The 20,430-nt window shown below is 40.3% G+C and overlaps 1 protein-coding gene across 50 annotated transcripts in view; it reads left to right on the top strand.

Annotated features, from left to right (window-relative positions):
• Positions 1 to 19,035, top strand: part of SEMA6D (semaphorin 6D) — a 645,898-nt gene extending 626,863 nt beyond the window's left edge. For 8 of the 50 annotated variants that reach the window (XM_060418620.1, XM_060418621.1, XM_060418623.1 and 5 more), the window contains 18 exons: positions 4,009 to 4,172; positions 4,569 to 4,680; positions 5,231 to 5,291; positions 5,402 to 5,464; positions 5,573 to 5,674; positions 5,908 to 5,998; positions 6,891 to 7,010; positions 7,686 to 7,774; positions 8,495 to 8,712; positions 8,811 to 8,942; positions 9,236 to 9,391; positions 9,479 to 9,652; positions 10,666 to 10,806; positions 10,902 to 10,979; positions 11,440 to 11,501; positions 11,867 to 11,923; positions 13,405 to 13,560; positions 15,305 to 19,035. In XM_060418620.1, the coding sequence (XP_060274603.1) occupies positions 4,064 to 4,172; positions 4,569 to 4,680; positions 5,231 to 5,291; positions 5,402 to 5,464; positions 5,573 to 5,674; positions 5,908 to 5,998; positions 6,891 to 7,010; positions 7,686 to 7,774; positions 8,495 to 8,712; positions 8,811 to 8,942; positions 9,236 to 9,391; positions 9,479 to 9,652; positions 10,666 to 10,806; positions 10,902 to 10,979; positions 11,440 to 11,501; positions 11,867 to 11,923; positions 13,405 to 13,560; positions 15,305 to 16,593 (3,210 nt within the window). In that variant the 5' untranslated portion in view covers positions 4,009 to 4,063 and the 3' untranslated portion in view covers positions 16,594 to 19,035. Of the gene's footprint in view, positions 1 to 4,008; positions 4,173 to 4,568; positions 4,681 to 5,230; positions 5,292 to 5,401; positions 5,465 to 5,572; positions 5,675 to 5,907; positions 5,999 to 6,890; positions 7,011 to 7,685; positions 7,775 to 8,494; positions 8,713 to 8,810; positions 8,943 to 9,235; positions 9,392 to 9,478; positions 9,653 to 10,665; positions 10,807 to 10,901; positions 10,980 to 11,400; positions 11,502 to 11,866; positions 11,924 to 13,404; positions 13,573 to 15,304 lie in introns of all 50 variants that reach the window. The other 42 variants (XM_060418613.1, XM_060418615.1, XM_060418616.1 and 39 more) reach the window with 11 other exon arrangements.
• The last annotated feature ends 1,395 nt before the right edge of the window (positions 19,036 to 20,430 follow it).

Below are 20,430 nucleotides of genomic sequence, written 5' to 3'. Positions count from 1 at the left end.
AGCAGTGATTCCATCCTCATCTAAATGCTGGAATCACAGCTGTAAAAGACTCTCTTCCTGGTGAGTGCCCCTCCCCGCCTTGCTGTCTGGGGCATGGAGGCTCTGCCCACATGATGGGAACTGTTCAGTTACCTGTCCCAGTGGACAAAGATTGACAGAATTATTTTGTGTTCAGGCAAATGTTTCTATGTTTCTTTAGGATTCATTAGTGTTTCTCATTTTCCCATCTGATACCCAGCAGAAACGTCCAGTGTGGTATTGATGTCCTAGCAGAACTTAATTCCTAGGGTAACATTTCATATTTTTATATGTCCTGGGTCTCTCTCTCTCTTTTTTTTTTTTTTTGGAGTATAATTGATTTATAGTGTTGTGTTAGTTTCAAAGTGATTCAGTTATACACACACACACACACACACACACACACATATATTTCTTTTCAGATTGTTTTCCTTATAGGTTATTACAAAATATTGAGTATAATTCCCTGTGCTATATAGTAAGTTCTTATTGCTTATCTATTTTATCTATTTCATATATATTAGTGTGTGTATGTTAATCCCAAACTCTTAACTTATCCCTACCCTCCTTTCCCTTTTGGTAACCATAAATTTGTTTTCTCTGTCTGTGGGTCTATTTCTGTTTTCTAAATAAGTTCATTTGTATCATTTTTACATATTCTGCATATAAGCAATATCGTATTTGTTTTCCTCGGTGGCTTACTGCACTTAGTATGCAATCTCTAGGTCCGTTCATTTTGCTGCAAATTGTCCATCGTGTGTGTTAACACAGTGTCCCAGGTGGCACAGTGGGGAAGAATCTGCTTGCCAGTGCAGCAGGAGATGCAGATGTGCACTTGACCCCTGGGTTGGGAGGACCTCCTGGAGGTAGAAATGGCAACCCACTGTAGCGTTCTCACCTGGAAAATTCCATGGACAGAGGACCCTGGCAGGCTACAGTCCAAGGGCTCACAAAGAATCAGACATGACTGAGCACACACACACGTATGTATATACAAATGTGTGGTGTTGTCCAGTCGCTCACTTGTGTCCAACTCTTTGTAACCCCATGGACTGCACCACGCCAGGCTTCCCTGTCCTTCACTATCTCCCATAGTTTGTTCAAACTCTTGTCCATTGAGTCAGTGATACTATCTAACTATCTCATCCTCTGCTGTCCTCTTCTCCTTTTGCCTTCAATCTTTCCTAGCATCAGGGTCTTTTCCAATGAATCAGCTCTTCTCATCAGGTGGCCAAAGTATTGGAGCTTCAGCTTTAGCATCAGTCCTTAAAATGAATATTCAGTGTTGATTTCCTTTAGGATGGACTGATTTGATCACCTTGCAGCCCAAGGGACTCTCAAGAGTTTTCCCTAGCACTACAGTTCGAAAGCATCAATTCTTGGGATCTCAGCCTTTATGGTCCAACTCGCACATCCTTAATGACTACTGGAAAAACCATAGCTTTGACTGTATAAGTGATGTCTCTGCTTTTAATACTCTGTCTAGGTTTGTCATAGGTCTCCTTCCAAGGAACAAGTATGTTTTAATTTCATGGCTACAGTCATTGTCTGCAGTGATTTTGGAGCGTGTCTTCTTTAGAGTCTTTAAAATTGACAAAATACTGTGGAAAAGCAAGACAGGGAGATGCCACTTAAGGCGAAGTAGCAACTGAAAGAGGTTCTCTTCTGTGAAGACTGAAAATATGTGCATGTGGCAAGAAAACTAGAACTGGATCATCATAGTTGTTGGGTTGGGATGGTAGGATTATCAGTAATTGCTTTTTGCTTTCTTTTCTATGTTTGATAAATAGGCTCAAGTTGTAAAATTTATTCTAAAAACAACTTTAGCTTTTTAAACCTTTGGGAAAACAGTTGACCAAATAGCTTTAATATTTTAGGATGCCTTTTTTCTAGACTCTGCCCATGTCCTTAAGGTCAGCTTGGTCATATGCATGGTGTCCTATAGGAAATGAGAGAGGAGGATTAACTTTGCTCAGAATCTGTGTCAGGAACTTAGTTCTTTTTCACCCAGTGGAGAAAGTGGTATTATCCACATCTCATAAATAAGCTAATGCTAAGACAGATTGAAGAACCTTTCCCAGGTTGATAAGCCAGTAGGTGGTGGAGTTCCATTCAAGCCCAAATCCCATCATAACAAAGTTCTGCAGTCTTTCAACTCAAGTACGAGATGATGATGCTGCAGGTTCCATTCCACCAGACTATTTTCAGGACATTTTAAATGTGTTAACTTACTACTGGATTAGTTGTCCATTAAGGAAAATTGTACTGCAATATTATTCTCTCCTTTTGTAAAACTAGGATTCCAAATGTTGCATATACATAAATGGCTTCTACTTCCATTAAAAAGATAAATATTGAAAATGTTACATAGAATGCATGTGTGTGCATCTGTGTTTTTGACATTAAGAAGATGAAGCAAAAAAAATTAAAGGAATTTCCCTGGCAGTCCAGTTGTTAAGACTCTAGCAGGGGTGTGGATTCAATGCCTGGTTGGGGAACTAAAATCCCGTATGCTGTGTGGCACAGCAAAAAAAAAAGAAGATGATGATGAAAGAGGTATATAGTATTAGTTGAGTGGTTGAACTCCCCAAGAATTTGAAGTGATTCTTATGATCCCCGCTAAAGTTTTTAGATATATAAAGACTGAGACTAACAGTATAGTAGCAGTAAGTGACAGTTTTGGTCAAGGAAGGGGTGATACTATTGTGAAGCAGAGCTTTTACCATTTCACAAAAATATCCATTGTCCCAGCAGGGCCTTAGTTTCTTTTCTTAATTACTTAATAATATTTAAAGATTTTATTTAAAAATTACAGCTAATAATGTACAATTAATGCTATAAGCTTTGTTCATATACTGACATGCAATACAGTGCATATATGTACCTGTACAACTTGATAAAATTTAGCATAAACCTACACCTATGAAATATCACTTCAGTAAAGGTAATGAGTATATTCATTATCCCCCAAAGATTATTATTTTTGTAGTGCTCTATTCTCTAAGGAGAAAAACCCAGTCATTTAATTTCATTATCTAATTTGATGGAAAACATCTGGATAGGGACTCAGGTAATGTCAGTCTGGACTCTCTGATCTTGCCCTAAATAGTTCCATGAAATTCAATGAGTCCCTTAATTTATCAGGCCTTAGTTTTCTTATCTGAAAAATGAGGGGGTTGGACTAGGTGGTCCCTAAGGCCCCATATGGCTCTAAAGCTTAATAAAGCTAAGAGGACAGGCATACTTAGAGTATTGGTTTGTGTCCAAATGCTTTCATGTAAAAATATAGACTTCCCCAGTGGCCTGGTGTCAGCTGTGCTGGTCATCCCTACCCTGCTTTGCCTGATTGATTGATCGTGAAATCATTTCATTTCTTTTCATTCTCTTTCACCCTGATTCAAGGTCATTCATGTCACTGCTCTCATGCTGTTCTTTCTAAGTTTAGGGAACTGTTCTACTTAAGAATTTAGGGGGTAGCTTGAATAATGCTGGGAATTTGGCAGTGCCTTAAGGGGCTGAGAGGGGCTACAGGCCCATCAGCTCCTTGGATACTCTCGAGACAGCTTGGGCATTTTGGGGGGATGGGGAGGGCAGAGACAAGCTGTACTGGATTTATTTCAGGGATGGGGGAAGGGAAGCAGATTGGCATTTAATTAAAATTCTAATCCCAACTTTGCCCATCTTCTTGCCAAGTCAGCAGCCAGCATTTCTGTTTGTGGTTCTGGTGATTTTGCTGTGATGACATACGTAGTTACTTCAAAAACTCTTGCAAATGGGCCTAAAACTTCGATATGCTCACCAGATGCTTTAATCAGACTTGGCAGAATGCCACCTTTGGCCTGTGTTTTCGGAGGTATCTCCTCCACCACTGCCATCTTTCTGATGGGAGGGGGACGTTGGAGAGAGCTCATGATGGAAACTGAACTGATTACAAATGACAAAGCTCTTTGTTCACAGCAGAGATCTTTCCAAACTCTTTCTGTTTTCCAGGTAGCTAAGTGGACTCTCTGAGGAGGGGCTGCTCTGCCTTCACCTTGGCCCAACCATGAGGTTCTTCCTGCTCTGTGCCTACATGCTGCTACTACTGATTTCCCAGTTGAGGGCAGTCAGCTTTCCTGAAGATGATGAACCCCTTAATACTGTTGACTATCACTGTAAGTGATCTAAAGAATACTCTTTTCTAAGAAAGAAGGTTTTTTTTTTTGGTTTTGATTTTCTAAGCATATTCATTTTTAGAAAGAGGATTTTATGTCTTTAAAATGTTTTACATCCTCATTTATCCATAATCACTTCCTAGTGTCTGAAGAAAATGGGACAATTTAGTTAGGCACTTTTCTAAAGCAACCTATATATAGGTTAAATGTTTTCAGTTAAAAAGAAAAAGACCATTTGGTGATATTCACCATCTCTTATTCATTCATATTCAAGACCTTAAGTAAAGAATTTAGTTAAAACTCTTCTACAACTAGTATATACAGCTAATCAATGCTGTATATTGATTCTTCAGCTCCGTAATCCTGACTGATGGTTTAGCCCGCTTTTACTTGCAGATTCAAGGCAATATCCGGTTTTTAGAGGACGCCCTTCAGGCAATGAATCACAGCACAGGCTGGACTTTCAGCTGATGTTGAAAATTCGAGACACACTTTATATTGCTGGCAGGTAATTTTCCCCTCGTTGGTTTATTAGATTAAGATTCTTTTCTCTTGTGGTGCTTGCATTAATGTGTCTAGTTCTAATATGTGATTGTGATCAAAAATTGCAAGTAGCCAAAAATACTCACTTGAGAAGAGTCAGCGTTGTGTACCAGGAACAAAATACAGCAAAAGCCTGCAGCGGTCCTATTTTATTACTGCAGTCAAGAAGGCAGACACCATTCTTTATTCCTAAAGCAGCAGGAGAAAAAAAATTTTTTCTTTAGTCTTTTTTTAACTTGGAATTATTCAAAAAATATTAAAAGTATGTCTATGCTAATACTGAGTAGTGGTTTGACCCATGCCTGAAGAAAAGGGCTTTCTTCACTCCCTAACCACAGTGATATATAAAAGCATCTCACTAATGAAAAAGTACTCTTTGTTGACTTTGGTGGAGACAGAGAAAATCCAAATGATCTCTAAAACACAATAAAACCAGCTCTGTAAAAATAAAATAAGAAGCAGCTTAACATTTTTATGTATTCACATGATATGACTTACTGCCTTGTTTCCAACAGGGATCAAGTTTATACAGTAAACTTAAATGAAATCCCCAAAACAGAAGTCATACCAAACAAGGTGAGCAACTGTAGTTGGCAAATTTATTTGCATTCCCTTAGAACTTGGGTAATGTCCCTCTCCCCTCAATATTTAAAATATTGAACTTTGGTTTTGCTTGATTGATGCAGAAACTCACATGGCGGTCAAGACAACAGGATCGAGAAAACTGTGCTATGAAAGGCAAGCATAAAGTAAGTAAAACAAATATGCGATCACTAGATTGAGTCTGTATGGTGGCTTGAGCCCACGATGTAGGCATATGGTATGTCTAACGGCAGTGTCGCTCTTACTTTCTTTAGGATGAATGCCACAACTTTATTAAAGTATTTGTTCCAAGAAACGATGAGATGGTTTTTGTTTGTGGCACCAATGCGTTTAATCCCATGTGTAGATACTATAAGGTAAGTATATTTTATACAATGTGCGGTTTTTAATCAATTCTTCTTCCTCTACTGGTATGGTATTAGCGTCGAATCCTTTCTTCTATAAATCCAGTCATTTGTTTTATCTCTAACACTATGAAAGAATAAAGACAGAATTTTTCCCATAGAATTTCAGTACAAATAAAGCAGTATTGCCTTCAAACATGTACACTGAACAGATGTGACACTAGCTATTTATTTTTCTTTTGTAGTTGAATACCTTAGAGTATGATGGAGAAGAAATTAGTGGCCTGGCAAGATGCCCATTTGATGCCAGACAAACTAATGTTGCCCTTTTTGCTGGTAAGATTCTTTAGTGTAATGAATATAAATGATTAATGACATTGAAGGTGCAAGACGAATTTAAAGGAAGGAAAAAAGCTCATAACCAGAATAGCTACCTTGACATGAGTGTTTCAAAGACTAAAAGCTATGAACAGATTTTCAAAAAAGAGGAATTATAACTGAGCATACTATAAGTATTCTGACACTTGGCTCTGTTGTTAGGCCAGTGACCCTGAATAAGCTGAAAGTGAAAGTACTAGTCACTCGGTTGTGCCCAACTCTTTGCTACCCCATGGACTGTAGCCTGCCAGGCTCCTCTGTCCATGGAATTCTCCAGGCAAGAACACTGGAGCCATTCCCTTTTCCAGGGGAATCTTCCCAACCCAGGGATCGAATCTGGATCTCCTGCATTGCAGGCACGTTCTTTAACCATCTGAGCCACCAGGGAAGCCTTTTTTTAATAAGTTCCTTAACTTTTTGGTGCTCCAAGTTCTCATCTATAAACTTAGATAATACGGGTCAACCTGTCACAAGTTGATTATGAACATCAGGTTTTAGATTTATTTTTATATATAGCAATGATGTCAGTGAAAATACTCCAAAGGATATAACACATTACATGGGAAAACACGGGCTTCCTAGGTGAGGCTGGTAGTAAAGAACCAGCCTGCCAATGCAAGAGACATAGATGTAGATTCGATCCCTGGGTTGAGAAGATCCCCTGAGGAGAGCATGGCAACCCATTCCAGTATTCTTGCCTGAAGAATCCCATGGACAGAGAAGCCTGGCAGGCTGCAGTTCATAAGGTTGCAAAGAATTGGACACAACTGAAGTGACTTAGCACACACATGAGATAACACACTTATGATAACTCTGGCTATTTTTATTTGAATTATAACCTTGGTTCCAGATGGGAAGCTGTATTCTGCCACAGTGGCTGACTTCTTGGCCAGTGATGCTGTTATTTATCGAAGCATGGGTGATGGATCTGCTCTTCGTACAATAAAATATGATTCCAAATGGATCAAAGGTAACTTTGAAGACCAATATTGCCAAGGATGGCGGGATGGGTACATGGAAACAGGAGCCCTGACATTGAAAAGTTCAGTGCATGACTTTATATTGTTAATTTAGAGCCCAGTACAAGCTGCCTTGGTTGGCTGCATTAGTGGGGAATGAGGATACCAGTAGCTATATCTGGAAAGTAGATTTCTATCTTAGGTGACCTCAAAAAAAAAAAAAAAAAAGATCACCATTCTGTGTACCGTTTGCCTAACTGAATGCAGGTACTGCTCCTTGCCCACTTCCTTCTGCCTATCCTGGAAAGTTTAACCCTGGGAATTGTTAGTTCATATCTTCAGAGTTATTTTGTTCTTTGGAGTCTAGAAATCAAGATTTTTAATTTTCAACATAAAAAGTTTCCTTTACTAGCTAAATAGGTTAATGAATAAATCTGTTGAAACAAAGACCTTTGCTGTAGTTCAGTTCCCTGTAGGCTTTTTCTAGTCCATTAGCTAACATTAAAGACTCTGGGTTCCCTAAAGCTTCAACATACCTATAATGGGACTCCTGAAACTTGGTGGCGTATCAAAGTGCTTGGCTTGAAAGTAGCAGTGTGATGTCTGTCAGTCATGCCTAGCAGTCGGGATATCATGCTAATTGAATTACCCTTTAGGAACCAGTTTGTTTTCACTTTCTGTTTCAGAGCCACACTTTCTGCATGCCATAGAATACGGAAACTACGTCTACTTCTTCTTTCGAGAAATTGCTGTAGAACATAATAACTTAGGCAAGGCAAGTATATGACTGTGCACTCGTATTGCATGGAATTGAGCCCGCCTTGGTAGAGTCTTTGCATGTTTTCTAGCACTCAGTGCATTTAGGGCCAAGTGCAGAGAGTTGTGTTGCTTAGCAAGAGAATAGTTGCTGGGAAATAACTGAACAGTGGCCAGAGTGGGAACAGCAGCCTTGAGAAGGTTTTATTTATTTTTTCCTGTTACTACAGAGAATGTGCTGCAGGCACCCTTGAGCTATGGGTGCTTCTTTAACTCTTTAGAAATCTATTATAGCTGTTCTTTCTTAGTGTCAAAAGGCAGAATGGAAAGGAAGGGCCCCTGTTCACTGACGAGTACTTCAGTCCAAGTCTGTAAGATTCTAAAATATTGCATCTCCTCCTATGCCAGGTTTAAGGACGGTGCATTTCGTTAACAATATGAGAAGCTAAGTGGGGAATGAAGTATGGGAATGGTTTCCATCCAGCCAGGCAGCCCAATGGCTCACTTCTTAGGGAGCTTGTTTGGTAGAACAGGAAAATGGCCCTCCTTTTTTGTTTTTCTCACAGGTAAATATAGTTTACATTCTTACTCTGCAGATCCCTAGAGGGAAGGCTGCTGGAGTCTTTTGAACCACATGTATCTTTTATCATTTTTTGTCCCTCCCTTATCTGGCAGCTTTTTGTTCCTGGTCTCCCTCCATGCTCATGATCCTGTTGCCTTGCTTTTGTGCCCTGGGCAGGCTGTCTATTCCCGTGTGGCCCGCATATGTAAAAACGACATGGGTGGCTCCCAGCGGGTCCTGGAGAAACACTGGACTTCGTTTCTGAAGGCTCGGCTTAACTGTTCTGTCCCTGGAGATTCCTTTTTCTACTTTGATGTTCTGCAGTCTATTACAGACATAATACAAATCAATGGCATTCCCACGGTGGTAGGGGTGTTTACCACACAGCTCAACAGGTGAGAACCGACCCCAGAGCTTCAGAAGGCGCTCTGTGTCTTGTTTGTGGGAACCCAGAACAGGTCTGCTGTCCCCTGATGCTCTTCCTCTTTTTCAGCATTCCTGGTTCTGCAGTCTGTGCGTTTAGCATGGATGACATTGAAAAAGTATTCAAAGGACGGTTTAAAGAACAGAAAACTCCAGATTCTGTTTGGACAGCGGTCCCTGAAGACAAAGTACCAAAGCCAAGGTAGGAACACAATAAAGACAGAAAGAATTTCTGTCTTTAACAAAGCCCTCTGGTCACTGGAAGCATGCATCCTCAGAGAGCAGCTGGGCCCCCCTCCCTCTCCAGGAAGGGTGTCCCTGTACAGCCCTGCAGATAGAAACTCAGTGACTGTGACTGAGAGCCTGAATGTGGAGAGCCCACCGAGTTTTTGGAAATGTTATTCATTCTCCTTCCTCTCTTAACGTTTTCTTCCAGAATAGACACCTTTTCCCTAGATACAAATTGTGAGGAGGGGAAAACTATTTTCCTTTCAGGCCTGGCTGTTGTGCAAAGCATGGTCTTGCCGAAGCTTATAAAACCTCCATCGATTTCCCTGATGAAACCCTGTCATTCATCAAATCCCACCCCCTGATGGACTCAGCCGTCCCACCCATTGCCGACGAGCCCTGGTTCACAAAGACTCGGATCAGGTAAGACTGGGCACGCAGGCCCGCTCCCATTCAGTGGTCCCCCTTCCTGTTGGCCCCTTCTCTAACCTGATTCACCTCCTCTGGCAGGTACAGACTGACAGCCATCGCTGTCGACCATTCTGCCGGACCCCACCAGAACTACACAGTCATCTTTGTTGGCTCAGAAGCTGGCGTGGTGCTTAAAGTTTTGGCGAAGACCAGCCCTTTCTCTTTGAATGACAGCGTATTACTGGAAGAGATTGAAGCATACAACCATGCAAAGTAGGTGTATTATACCAGAACGCTTTTTGGGACTTCAGTGTCTGTTTCATCTAGTCATTTTCTTTCAGCCCTCTATATTAGCAGTGGTAGAAATGGTGGTGGTTAGTCGCTAAATCATGTCCCACTCTTGTGACCCTATTGACAGTAGCCCACCAGGCTCCTCTGTCCATGGAATTCCCCAGGCAAGAGTACTGGAGTGTGTTGCCATTTCCTTCTCCAGAGGGTCTTTGTAACCCAGGGATAGAACCCAGGTCTCCTGCATTGCAGGTGGATTCTTTACTTATTGAGCCACCAGGAAAGCCTCAAATTAGTAGTGGTTTGGCTTATTAGTATTGTGGTTTGTTTGTTTTTCTCACTGAAATAAAAACCCGGATTTGGTGTTTTCTTGAGTCTCAGGGTTTGGAGGGTGGACATTTAAAAATAATTCAGCCCTTGTTTGTCACCTATGGAAAATGAGAATATTTTACCCCACCCCTCTTACCTTACAGATCTATTTCAGGATGCTGTATCCAGAACTATGCTACAGCTGGTTGCAGATAGACACACACACACATATACCCCATAATTCTTGCAACCACTGATATACAAAATTATATGAACCATTAAAACAAACGAGATAGATGAGAGTAATGGAGCAAGGAAGACTAAGGAGCGATCTAGAAATAGTTAGCACAGGAAGATTAAAATGCATTAGAACATTATCCTTTTTCTTCCCTATTGCCTAACATGCTCTTCACAAATGCAGTTCCCTTCTATCATCAGAACAGGAAGGCAATCTTTAAAAAACCCTTTGTCCAGCCTGAAATTTAACTAACCATGCAAAGCAGTAGAAGATGAATCACATAATTATTACATCCTAAACTGCGTACTTGCCTAGTTTGCTACTGAGAGCGTTCCTTAACACCTCCCCCAGCTCTCAGTAATTGCAAAAACCAAACCTCACTTGCCTCGCCCAGTTCCTATAGCTCTTGACTTACTAAACCTCTATCTTGAAAATGTCTCCCACAATATAGGTGCAATGCTGAAAATGAGGAGGACAGAAAGGTCATCTCATTACAGTTGGATAAAGACCATCATGCTTTATATGTGGCATTCTCCAGCTGCGTCATCCGCATCCCCCTCAGTCGCTGTGAGCGTTATGGATCATGTAAAAAGTAAGCTGGTGTTTCTTTCCTCACCCTGGGTTTTTCAGGATCATGACCTTTGATAATGAGAAAATTCAGGTTACCTTCTGTCTGGTTGCATACAGGTCTTGCATTGCATCTCGAGACCCATACTGTGGCTGGTTAAGCCAAGGGGCCTGTGGCCGAGTGAGCCCAGCGATGCTGTAAGTACACTTCGTCACAGTAACGGAGATCTTCTCCAGATGTGCTTCTGTCTTCTCCAGGGCCTCAAAAACTAGGAATTTTAGAAAAATTCCAATAACACTACTTCCCTTTTTTCTTTTCTTTCTCTCTTGCCTTTTTTCTGTTTTTGTTGTTGTTGTATGGGAGAAAGAAAAACAAAATCTGGAGCTATGACAGGGAAAGGAGATTGTAGACAGCATAATACTTAAGGGAAAGGGATAGATGGCGAGAAAGAAAACAATTCTCTTCTGCTCTCTTAAACACTCTAGTTACTAAATGTTGAATACAAATATTCATCTTAGCAAGCTATGTTGAAATGTCCATTTTTCTCTCTCTGCTCATTCTTACTAATCTGTCTGTGTTCTTGGTTCTGCTCTGGTTGTCACTTGTGTTCCTATGAAGGCTGTTAACTGAAGACTTGTTTGCTTTCCATAACCACAGCGCTGGAGGATTTGAGCAAGACACAGAATATGGCAACACGGCCCATCTAGGGGACTGCCACGGTAAGACCGAATCTTCCTTTCCCTCCTGATGCTTCTTTTGGACCACATTTGCACGTGAACATTATTTTACAATCAGCCTTTTATAATGACTCAGTACACATGCCACCTAGCATTTAACTTGAACTTCGCAAAAGCTGAGCTGTTTGATCATGGGGATAAGTTAAAGAAGAATCTTACTTTTTTTTTTTTTTTTTCCTTCGCCATTTACAATTCCATAGGAAATCTAGAGAAAGGTAGTCTAACCAGTAGGTTCATTTTTTAATTTATAGTCCTTTCTTTTGACTTTTTGAGTTAATTGGAATTCGTAAATTTTTGCTTTCTTTTGGTTACTTCTTACTGATTACTTGTTCCTTTAATTCTTTTAGAAATTTTGCCTACTTCAACTACACCAGATTACAAAATATTTGGCGGTCCAACATCTGGTTAGTTTTTTTTCATTTTTTTGAATTAACAAACCTTTTCTTTCCTTCAGTTCAGCATTTTCAGCCCCTTCTCCCCTCCTTTTGCGCAGTTTGGCAGCCCCTCATTTTTGTGCTTTGACTCATAACCCCCTGATGGTCCCAAAGACTTTTTCTTACTCAGCACTTCACCTTGTGTAGCATGTTGATAGTCCATCATTGACCAAGGCACATCCTTTAAGAAAAATCCAATGGATTAACATAGGCTGCATTCCAGCTGCACGCCCGTCCACCTGAGCTTTCTTCTCTCACCCCTGTGCATCGTGAATGTTCCCTGCAGCCATCTATTTTTAATGGATGGCAGAACTTCATTATTTCCCCTTCTCTCCTCACCTTTCCTAAGACCTAGTAAACAAATACACATTTCCCCAGAATGTGTATTTATAAATTTTTGAGATCTCTTTTGGAATGGTTTGTGGTAATCCCTGGAACCTTTGAATGTTGTGGTCTCAGTGGTGTGAAAAAGGTCCCCATCGAATGAAGCTGGTTTCTGATGTATTAAGATGTTCACTGGGTTCCCTGTGCTTCCCTGCCCCTGCCTTGTCTTCATCTGTTCTGGAGTCTTCATCTGTGACCCTTGTACCAGTCTGAATTTGGGTCTCTGGAGTTTTTGCCTAAAATCATATGCTTCCATTTTGATGGAAAATCTGCTTGGCAGAACTCAGTAATAGATGCGCTAAGAGGTTAAGCTACTCCCAGTCCTATCACTGGTTCTAAAAAAAATCACTAGCTGTTTCATTCCTCAGAGGGGAGAAAAGAATGGTAGATCCTATGTATCAGGACATCCTTAATCAGCTCATAAATGCCATTTCTTGTGCATGAGTTGCTTCTTACTCTTTGGAAAAAATAACTCCGTGGGCATTCTGGAAAGCTTCAGTGCTTCCCTATGGACAGTGACCCCTCAGTGCACTCAGGAATCTACAGATGGGCGGGAGGTCTGTGCTAAAGCAGGACAGCCTGTTTGTCAAGTCCAAAATTGAGTGTTTATGCAGAACCAACCAGGTGCTTTCTGATGAAGTTACACTCTAGGTTCCCCCGTGAAAGATATACAGCTTCTTACCATGAGTCAAAATTATTTTTAAAAAATACACAAAAAAGAAATGAAATGATGCTGTCCCACAAAAAGATGAGGAAATCACAGTCTGTGGGATTCATATGACCTTTTCCATGAGTGTCATTAATCACCCCAGAAGTTTCAGTAGGAGTATTTTGAGTGTCTTCAAATTTGAAATCTGTGTAATGTGTCTTTATGATTAATTTTTAGTTTTTATTTCTCCCTTGCAAGAAAGGGATTTGGTATAATCTCCTTAGATGTGTTTTGATGAAATCCTCAAAACAGGCTTTCTCATAAGATTTGCTTAAACTTTACTTGAAAAGACAACAACCCAGTCAGAAACAATGGGCTGGCATTACCCACGTTAATAAAAATCTGTTTGCCACCACAGACATGGAGGTATCTTCATCTTCTGTTACCGCAATGGCAAGTATCCCAGAAATTACACCTAAAGTGATTGATACCTGGAGACCTAAACTGACCAGCTCCCGGAAATTTGTAGTTCAAGATGACCCAAACACTTCTGATTTTACTGATCCTTTATCAGGTATCCCAAAGGGTAAGGCCTCACCAGGGAACTCATCTCTCACTGAGTGGAAACCTGATTCCTAATATCTCTGAGGAGTGGGTGGAGGTGAACCCAGACGGAGACCCCTCTGCTGTTACCACTACCTTCACGGGCCGCGATCGCTCTGGTTTTCTGTGGTTACGTGGAGTGCATTCCTTGACAGCAACAGAGGTGGAGAGCTGAAAGGGTTGGTGAAACAACCACTCGGACAATCTAATCCATGTTGGCTTCCGTCTGAAGAAGCTGGACCCCGCTGGATATCAGAAAATGCCGAGGGCCACCCGGGCAACATCCCAGAACAAAACTCATTAATTGCAAATATCCTGATACTGGCTGTTTTATTTAGGAGCCTTTCCCAGTCTTTTGTTTAGCTCCAGTTTACAATGTGATCTGAGAAGTATTGATAAATGCCAGGCACCAAGTTGTTCGAATACCACAAGCTATAAAACATAACAGAGCACTTGTCCGGAACTATCATTTTCGGCCCATAATAGAAGCAGTTATCAAATAGCTGCCTGTTGAATTACCTTATTAGATCTATGACTCTGGGGGGTGGGGAAATCTATTCTTTAGTGCTTACTAAACCGTGGTATCAGGTTTCCAATCAGTTTTTATGGCAGTGCATTGTCATTTATGATTTACGTCTGTTGATTTTGGATTTTTATGTTTTCATTGTAAACAATTTTATAATCATTCTTCCTCTTTTGTTTTCTTTCATGATTCCATTTCTCTCTACTTTTCTTTGTCTTTCACATTGCCACTGAATTCCATTGCCCTCAACATTGATTAAAAACAACTAATGTTTGAAGGCCTTAGTACTAACCTAGAGCAACAGAATCTTCAGTTCACTCTGACTTACCTTATTCTGGGATAGCTGTGTTTATAGCATGTAACAGACTTGAATACCTCTTAAACTAACATATCTAAATGTCTGTGGTTGCATTTACAAAAAAGCAATAATTACAAACTAATTCACTCTTTTTCTTCTAGTCTAATTTAAATATTTCCTAAAATATCTCAAAACAATTGGATAATATCATTTAACTCTAATACATAGTATACTTCCTTAGACTGTCTGGATGTTTTTCATAGCAGACAATTCAAGAGTGCTTCACTCCAAGATGGAATGCAAAAAAGAGCAAACAGGAAAGGTTGTATTTGTAGCTAACAGTGACTAAGCAGATGCTTTTAGTTTGTGAACAAATTATGTATTTTCATGCAAATTAAGAAGAGCATAATTGTCTTAGCATAATTATTTTATCAAAATGTGTATTTATATGGATTCCTACATTTCCCTAATCCCAGTAGCTGCCCTTTAATCCTGATTTATGAATTAAGAGAAAATCATGAGAAAGAAAAACATTTTATGAATTTAAAATGGGCCAGTTAGAAAATATATAATTTCTAGCCCTAATTTTAGATAGAAACGCTTAAAATTTTGTATGTTATATAACAACTATTTAAGAGGGATTGGAAGGGAAAAGACTAATACATAATACAGATCAATGGAAGAGTTATCCCTTATTTGTAGCAATTGTAAGTGTCTCTGGGGACCCTATTGTGATTAAAGAAAAAAATATGTGATTTGGGAGTCCACCTCACTCTCCAAGCTAAGCATATGGACCTTGTGAAGGTAGTGTTGATTCAAGGCAAGCCATTTGCTGGCAAACACTGTTTTAAAGAAGCTCCTCACTCAGACTCTTTTCCTGTGTGTCTGTTGCAGGTGTACGATGGGAAGTCCAGTCTGGAGAGTCCAACCAGATGGTCCACATGAATGTCCTCATCACCTGTGTCTTTGCAGCTTTTGTCTTGGGTGCGTTCATTGCAGGTGTGGCAGTCTACTGTTACCGTGACATGTTTGTTCGGAAAAACAGAAAGATCCATAAAGATGCAGAATCTGCCCAGTCATGCACAGACTCCAGTGGAAGTTTTGCCAAGCTGAATGGTCTCTTTGACAGCCCTGTCAAGGAATATCAACAAAATATCGATTCTCCCAAATTATATAGTAACCTGCTGACCAGTCGGAAAGAGCTGCCACCCAATGGAGATACAAAATCCATGGTCATGGACCATCGAGGCCAACCTCCTGAGTTGGCTGCTCTCCCCACTCCTGAGTCTACACCTGTGCTTCACCAGAAGACCCTGCAGGCCATGAAGAGCCACTCAGAAAAGGCCCATGGCCATGGAGCTTCAAGGAAAGAAACCCCCCAGTTTTTTCCTTCGAGTCCTCCACCCCATTCCCCACTAAGTCACGGGCATATCCCCAGTGCCATTGTTCTTCCTAATGCTACCCATGACTACAACACTTCTTTCTCAAACTCCAATGCTCACAAAGCTGAAAAGAAGCTTCAAAACATTGACCACCCTCTTACAAAGTCATCCAGTAAAAGAGATCACCGGCGTTCTGTGGATTCCAGAAATACTCTCAATGATCTCCTGAAGCATCTAAATGACCCAAATAGTAACCCCAAAGCCATCATGGGAGACATCCAGATGGCCCACCAGACCCTAATGCTGGATCCCGTGGGACCTATGTCTGAGGTCCCGCCCAAGGTCCCTAACCGCGAGGCATCTCTCTACTCTCCTCCCTCGACTCTTCCCAGAAATAGCCCAACCAAGCGAGTGGATGTTCCCACCACTCCTGGAGTTCCGATGACTTCTTTGGAAAGACAGAGGGGTTATCATAAAAATTCCTCCCAGAGGCACTCTATATCGGCTATGCCTAAAAACTTAAGTTCACCAAATGGTGTTTTGTTATCTAGACAGCCTAGTATGAACCGTGGAGGGTACATGCCCACGCCTGCAGGGGCAAAGGTGGATTATATTCAGGGAGCACCAGTGAGTGTTCACCTACAGCCTTCCCTCTCCAGACAGAGCAGCTACACCAGTAATGGCACCCTTCCCCGGACGGGACTAAAGAGGACACCGTCCTTAAAACCGGACGTGCCACCAAAGCCTTCATTTGTTCCTCAAACCACCTCCGTCAGACCACTGAACAAATACACTTACTAGGCCTCAAGTGTGCCCTTCCTTGTGTGGCTTTATCATGTCTATGTTGTTGAGAGGATGATATGGTTAAGAAAAGAGACTCGCTCGTATTTCAAGAGAACCAAGTGGCCAAAGAAACTCTTCCTAACTTTGGCAACATCAGAACTTGCCCTATGTAGCTACTGCAGCAAGGCTTCTGTGTACTTGCTTGGAAACAAAGGAAGGTGCTGGTCATTCCGTTTCTTTTGTTTGAAGCTAAAGAGATGTGTGGCTCTGAGGGGCTGCCTGCCTGTAACCAGTATAAAGAGCTGATACAGTGCTCAGAAGAATCTGTCTGTGAGCAAATACTTGAAAATGGGTTCAACTTAGACTGCCATTTTGTGTGGTCTTCCCATTAAATGTGAACATTTTAATATGTATGCATTCACCTTGCCTCTTGCACAAATGTCAAAAAAAAAAAAAAAAAGGTAATGTCTCAAAGAAACGAACTTGTAGATTACCAAACATTTTGCTAAAAATTCAGTCTTTGACCCAAACTGTAGCATCTTTTTCACGTGTGGCATTTTTTTCCATGCCACCAAGGAACTGTGTTGCGTGTTCATGTATGCGTGCGTGTGTGTGTGAGTGTGTGTGAGTGTATGTGTGTTCTGTCCCCACTAGCGTTTGTTTAGGTGCCCATTGCATCTTTTTGTGCTATGGAGTTGTTTACATCGCGCATGACTGAACAAGAGACAATAATTTCTTCCCACAGCAGTCCATTGGGTTCAGCTTTGAGAAAGAAAACCAAGGCTGATTTTGACAGTCAAAATGATTAACTCGACTTCCATGTTACCCAATGCCAGAATGTAAGAGTACTAAGTAATTTTGTGCTGCTAGTCACTGAAACTTCTATTACAGTCTTGCCAGCTTAAGGAGATAAGAGACGTTAAGAGGTGTCCTTGATTTATCCACCAGTTTCAGTAGTAAAATTCACCAGTCCACTGTGAATCCAAGCCCCAGTGACTCTATTAACCTTGGACACACTAACAAGGTTTTATTTTTATTGTGTTTGGTTTCTCCCCTGTAGTAAAATTCCTCTTATTTTAACTCCCCTCTAACCCCAAAATGGGGAAAAAAAAAAAAAAAAAAAGAACCACACTCACATACAAAACAGAAGACAAAAGAAGGGAATGTGAGAGGGTCATAATTGGCTTAACAGAAACAGTCTATGAACACCTGAGTGGTGCAATCACGTTGTCTGTGTTGTGTGATGTGAGAATTTTCTCCTAAGTCATGCAGGTAACGACAGTATACTGTAAATATTACATGTGAGTTTACCTGAATCTGTGCATTTTGTGCCTTATTCATGAGAATGATAGAAGTACTCAAATATGTCAAGTGTTTTCAGTATAGCACATCATTTACTGAGTGCCAGTTGTACATGTTTTTCAACCAGCACCTGAAAAGACTTTTCAAAAAACTCGTAACAACAACCTAGAACAATTAACTGTAAAGCAATCCATCCAGATAGCCGCATTACATCCTTTGCCATGATAAACATTCCACTCCTGCTTTCACTAAGGATGAATCAGTGATAATGTGAAGTCAAATGAGGTTTCCCGGGTAATGTGACACCTGCAGAAACCATATAGAGTCATTTATTCGTAGTTTTGCAGAAGCCACTTACGGTTGATGATGTGCAACCCTGACGACTGTTTCAGTTAATACGCTGCACACCACGGTTTATTGAACCTCATCTAGAAAGTATCAAGGCAGAGGAATGCTCCTGACTTAGTCAGACAAATAAGCTCAACTGATTTCCTGTGATGATATCTATTACTTGGGGGAGGATGGGTTGCAAAAGACCAGAGCATTTTTATACAGAATGTAGAATACGGATGCAGTTATTCTTTTCCTTTGAGAATATTGTTTTATAAAGAACATGATTCCCTGAGGTCTCTGGAAGCTCAAAAGCTAAAACTTCTGGTTTTGCAACACTTCAGCTTTGAAACTAAAATAATACAGATTGATAATAAATTAAACCAACCAACGATAAACACTACTCAGTCCACCGCCGACAAACCTGTTTGAATTCACCCTGCCAATATTAATCCCGGCGTGCGGAAAATGGAACCGTAACTGTATGTGAACCCAGATAACATTTTTGTAACATTGTGCTGCCTTGTAGCTTGTAATGTGAGTTCCATCAGTATTTATGTTGAGATTTCTAACATAAAATCTAGTCTCTATCCTGTTAATTTAATTTTTAAGTGCTTTATTCATTTGTGCAAAGGTAAACACAGATTGTATCTTTTTTAATGGTACGGCATAAAAAGTAACCCTAAAGTGAAGTGGCTCTATACTGTTTTATAGAGTACTTTAACATGTATAGATATCTTGTAAACTTGTATTGTGGATGTGTAAATAATATGTACTTTGGGTTTTTAACACCGCATGTAAAGTCAAAATAAAATATACAAATCATTATATTCTGCCTCTAGATGTGGAAGAGGTTTATAAGATGTCATATTTTTAAATATCTTTAAGTCAGTCAACACCAGTGAGTGCTGCTTTTAAAATATACCAAAATATTCTTACCTAGAATACTTGCCACCAAGTCATGGTTATAACACATTGCTCTTCTTAGAGGCTAATACTGATCATCAGAGCCCCTGAAAAATGTACAATACAGAAAACCAGGTGAACTGTATTATTTAACAGTCATATTCTTCAGGCCAACATCCCAGTGGCTCAACGTGTCCACGTGTTGTTAGTTCAACAGGTTTTTTGGGTTTTTTAACTTTTTTAGAAAATTTATTTTTAATTGGAGGATAATTGCTTTACAAAATTGTGTTGACTTCTGCCATACAACAATGTGAATCAGCCATAAGTATACATATATCCCCTCCCTCTCAAACCTCTCCCCACCCCCCATCAGAACTTGCCACAGAGTACTGGGTTGAGCTCCGTTTTACACAGCAACTTCCCATTAGGTATCTGGTTTACATATGAGGATGTAAATGTTCCAAAGCTACTCTTAGTTTCCCCACGCTCTCCTTCCCCTGCAGTGTCCAAAGTCTGTTCTCTATGTCTGCATCTCTGTTTCTGCCCTGTAGATAGGTTCATCAGTACCATTTTTATACCTTCCATGTGTATGTGTCAATATGTTACTTGTTTTTCTCTTTCTAACTTCACTTTGTGTAACAGGCTCTAGGTTCATCCACCTCACTAGAACTGACTCAAGTACATTCCCTTTTATGGCTAAGTAATATTCCATGGTTATATGTACCAAACTTTCATCTTCTTTATTCATTCACCTTGGTCTCTTCCATGTCCTAGCTATTGTAAATATTGCTGCAATGAACATCGGGGTACCTGTTTTTTTCAGTTACAGCTTTCTCAGGGTATAAGCATAGTAGTGGGATTGCTGGGTAATATTATGATAGTTTTATTCCTAGATTTTTAAGGAGTCTATCTGCGTACTGTTCTCCATAGTGGCTGTATCAGTTTACATTCCCACCAACAATACAAGAGGGTTCCTTTTCCTCGACACCCTCTCCAGTGTTAATTGTTTGTAGATTTTTTGATGATGGCCATTATGACTAGTGTGAGGTGATATCTCATTGTAGTTTTGATTTGCATTTCTCTAATAATGAGCAATGTTGAGCATCTTTTCATGTGTTTTCTGGCCATCCATATGTCATCTTCAGAGAAATGTCTGTTCAGGTCTTGTGGTTACTCTTTGATAGCACTGTTTGTATTTCTGGTATTGAACTGCATGAGCTGCTTGTATATTTTGGAGATTAATCCTTTGTCAGTTCTTTCATTTGCAATTGTTTCCTCTCATTCTGAGGGCTGATTTTTCATCTTGTTTATAGTTTC

The sequence above is a fragment of the Ovis aries genome, chromosome 7 (assembly GCF_016772045.2).
Source record: "Ovis aries strain OAR_USU_Benz2616 breed Rambouillet chromosome 7, ARS-UI_Ramb_v3.0, whole genome shotgun sequence".
Classification (NCBI taxonomy): domain Eukaryota; kingdom Metazoa; phylum Chordata; class Mammalia; order Artiodactyla; family Bovidae; genus Ovis; species Ovis aries.
The sequence above is the reverse complement of the archived record's forward strand: the minus strand, read 5'-3'. Positions and strand labels throughout refer to the sequence as shown.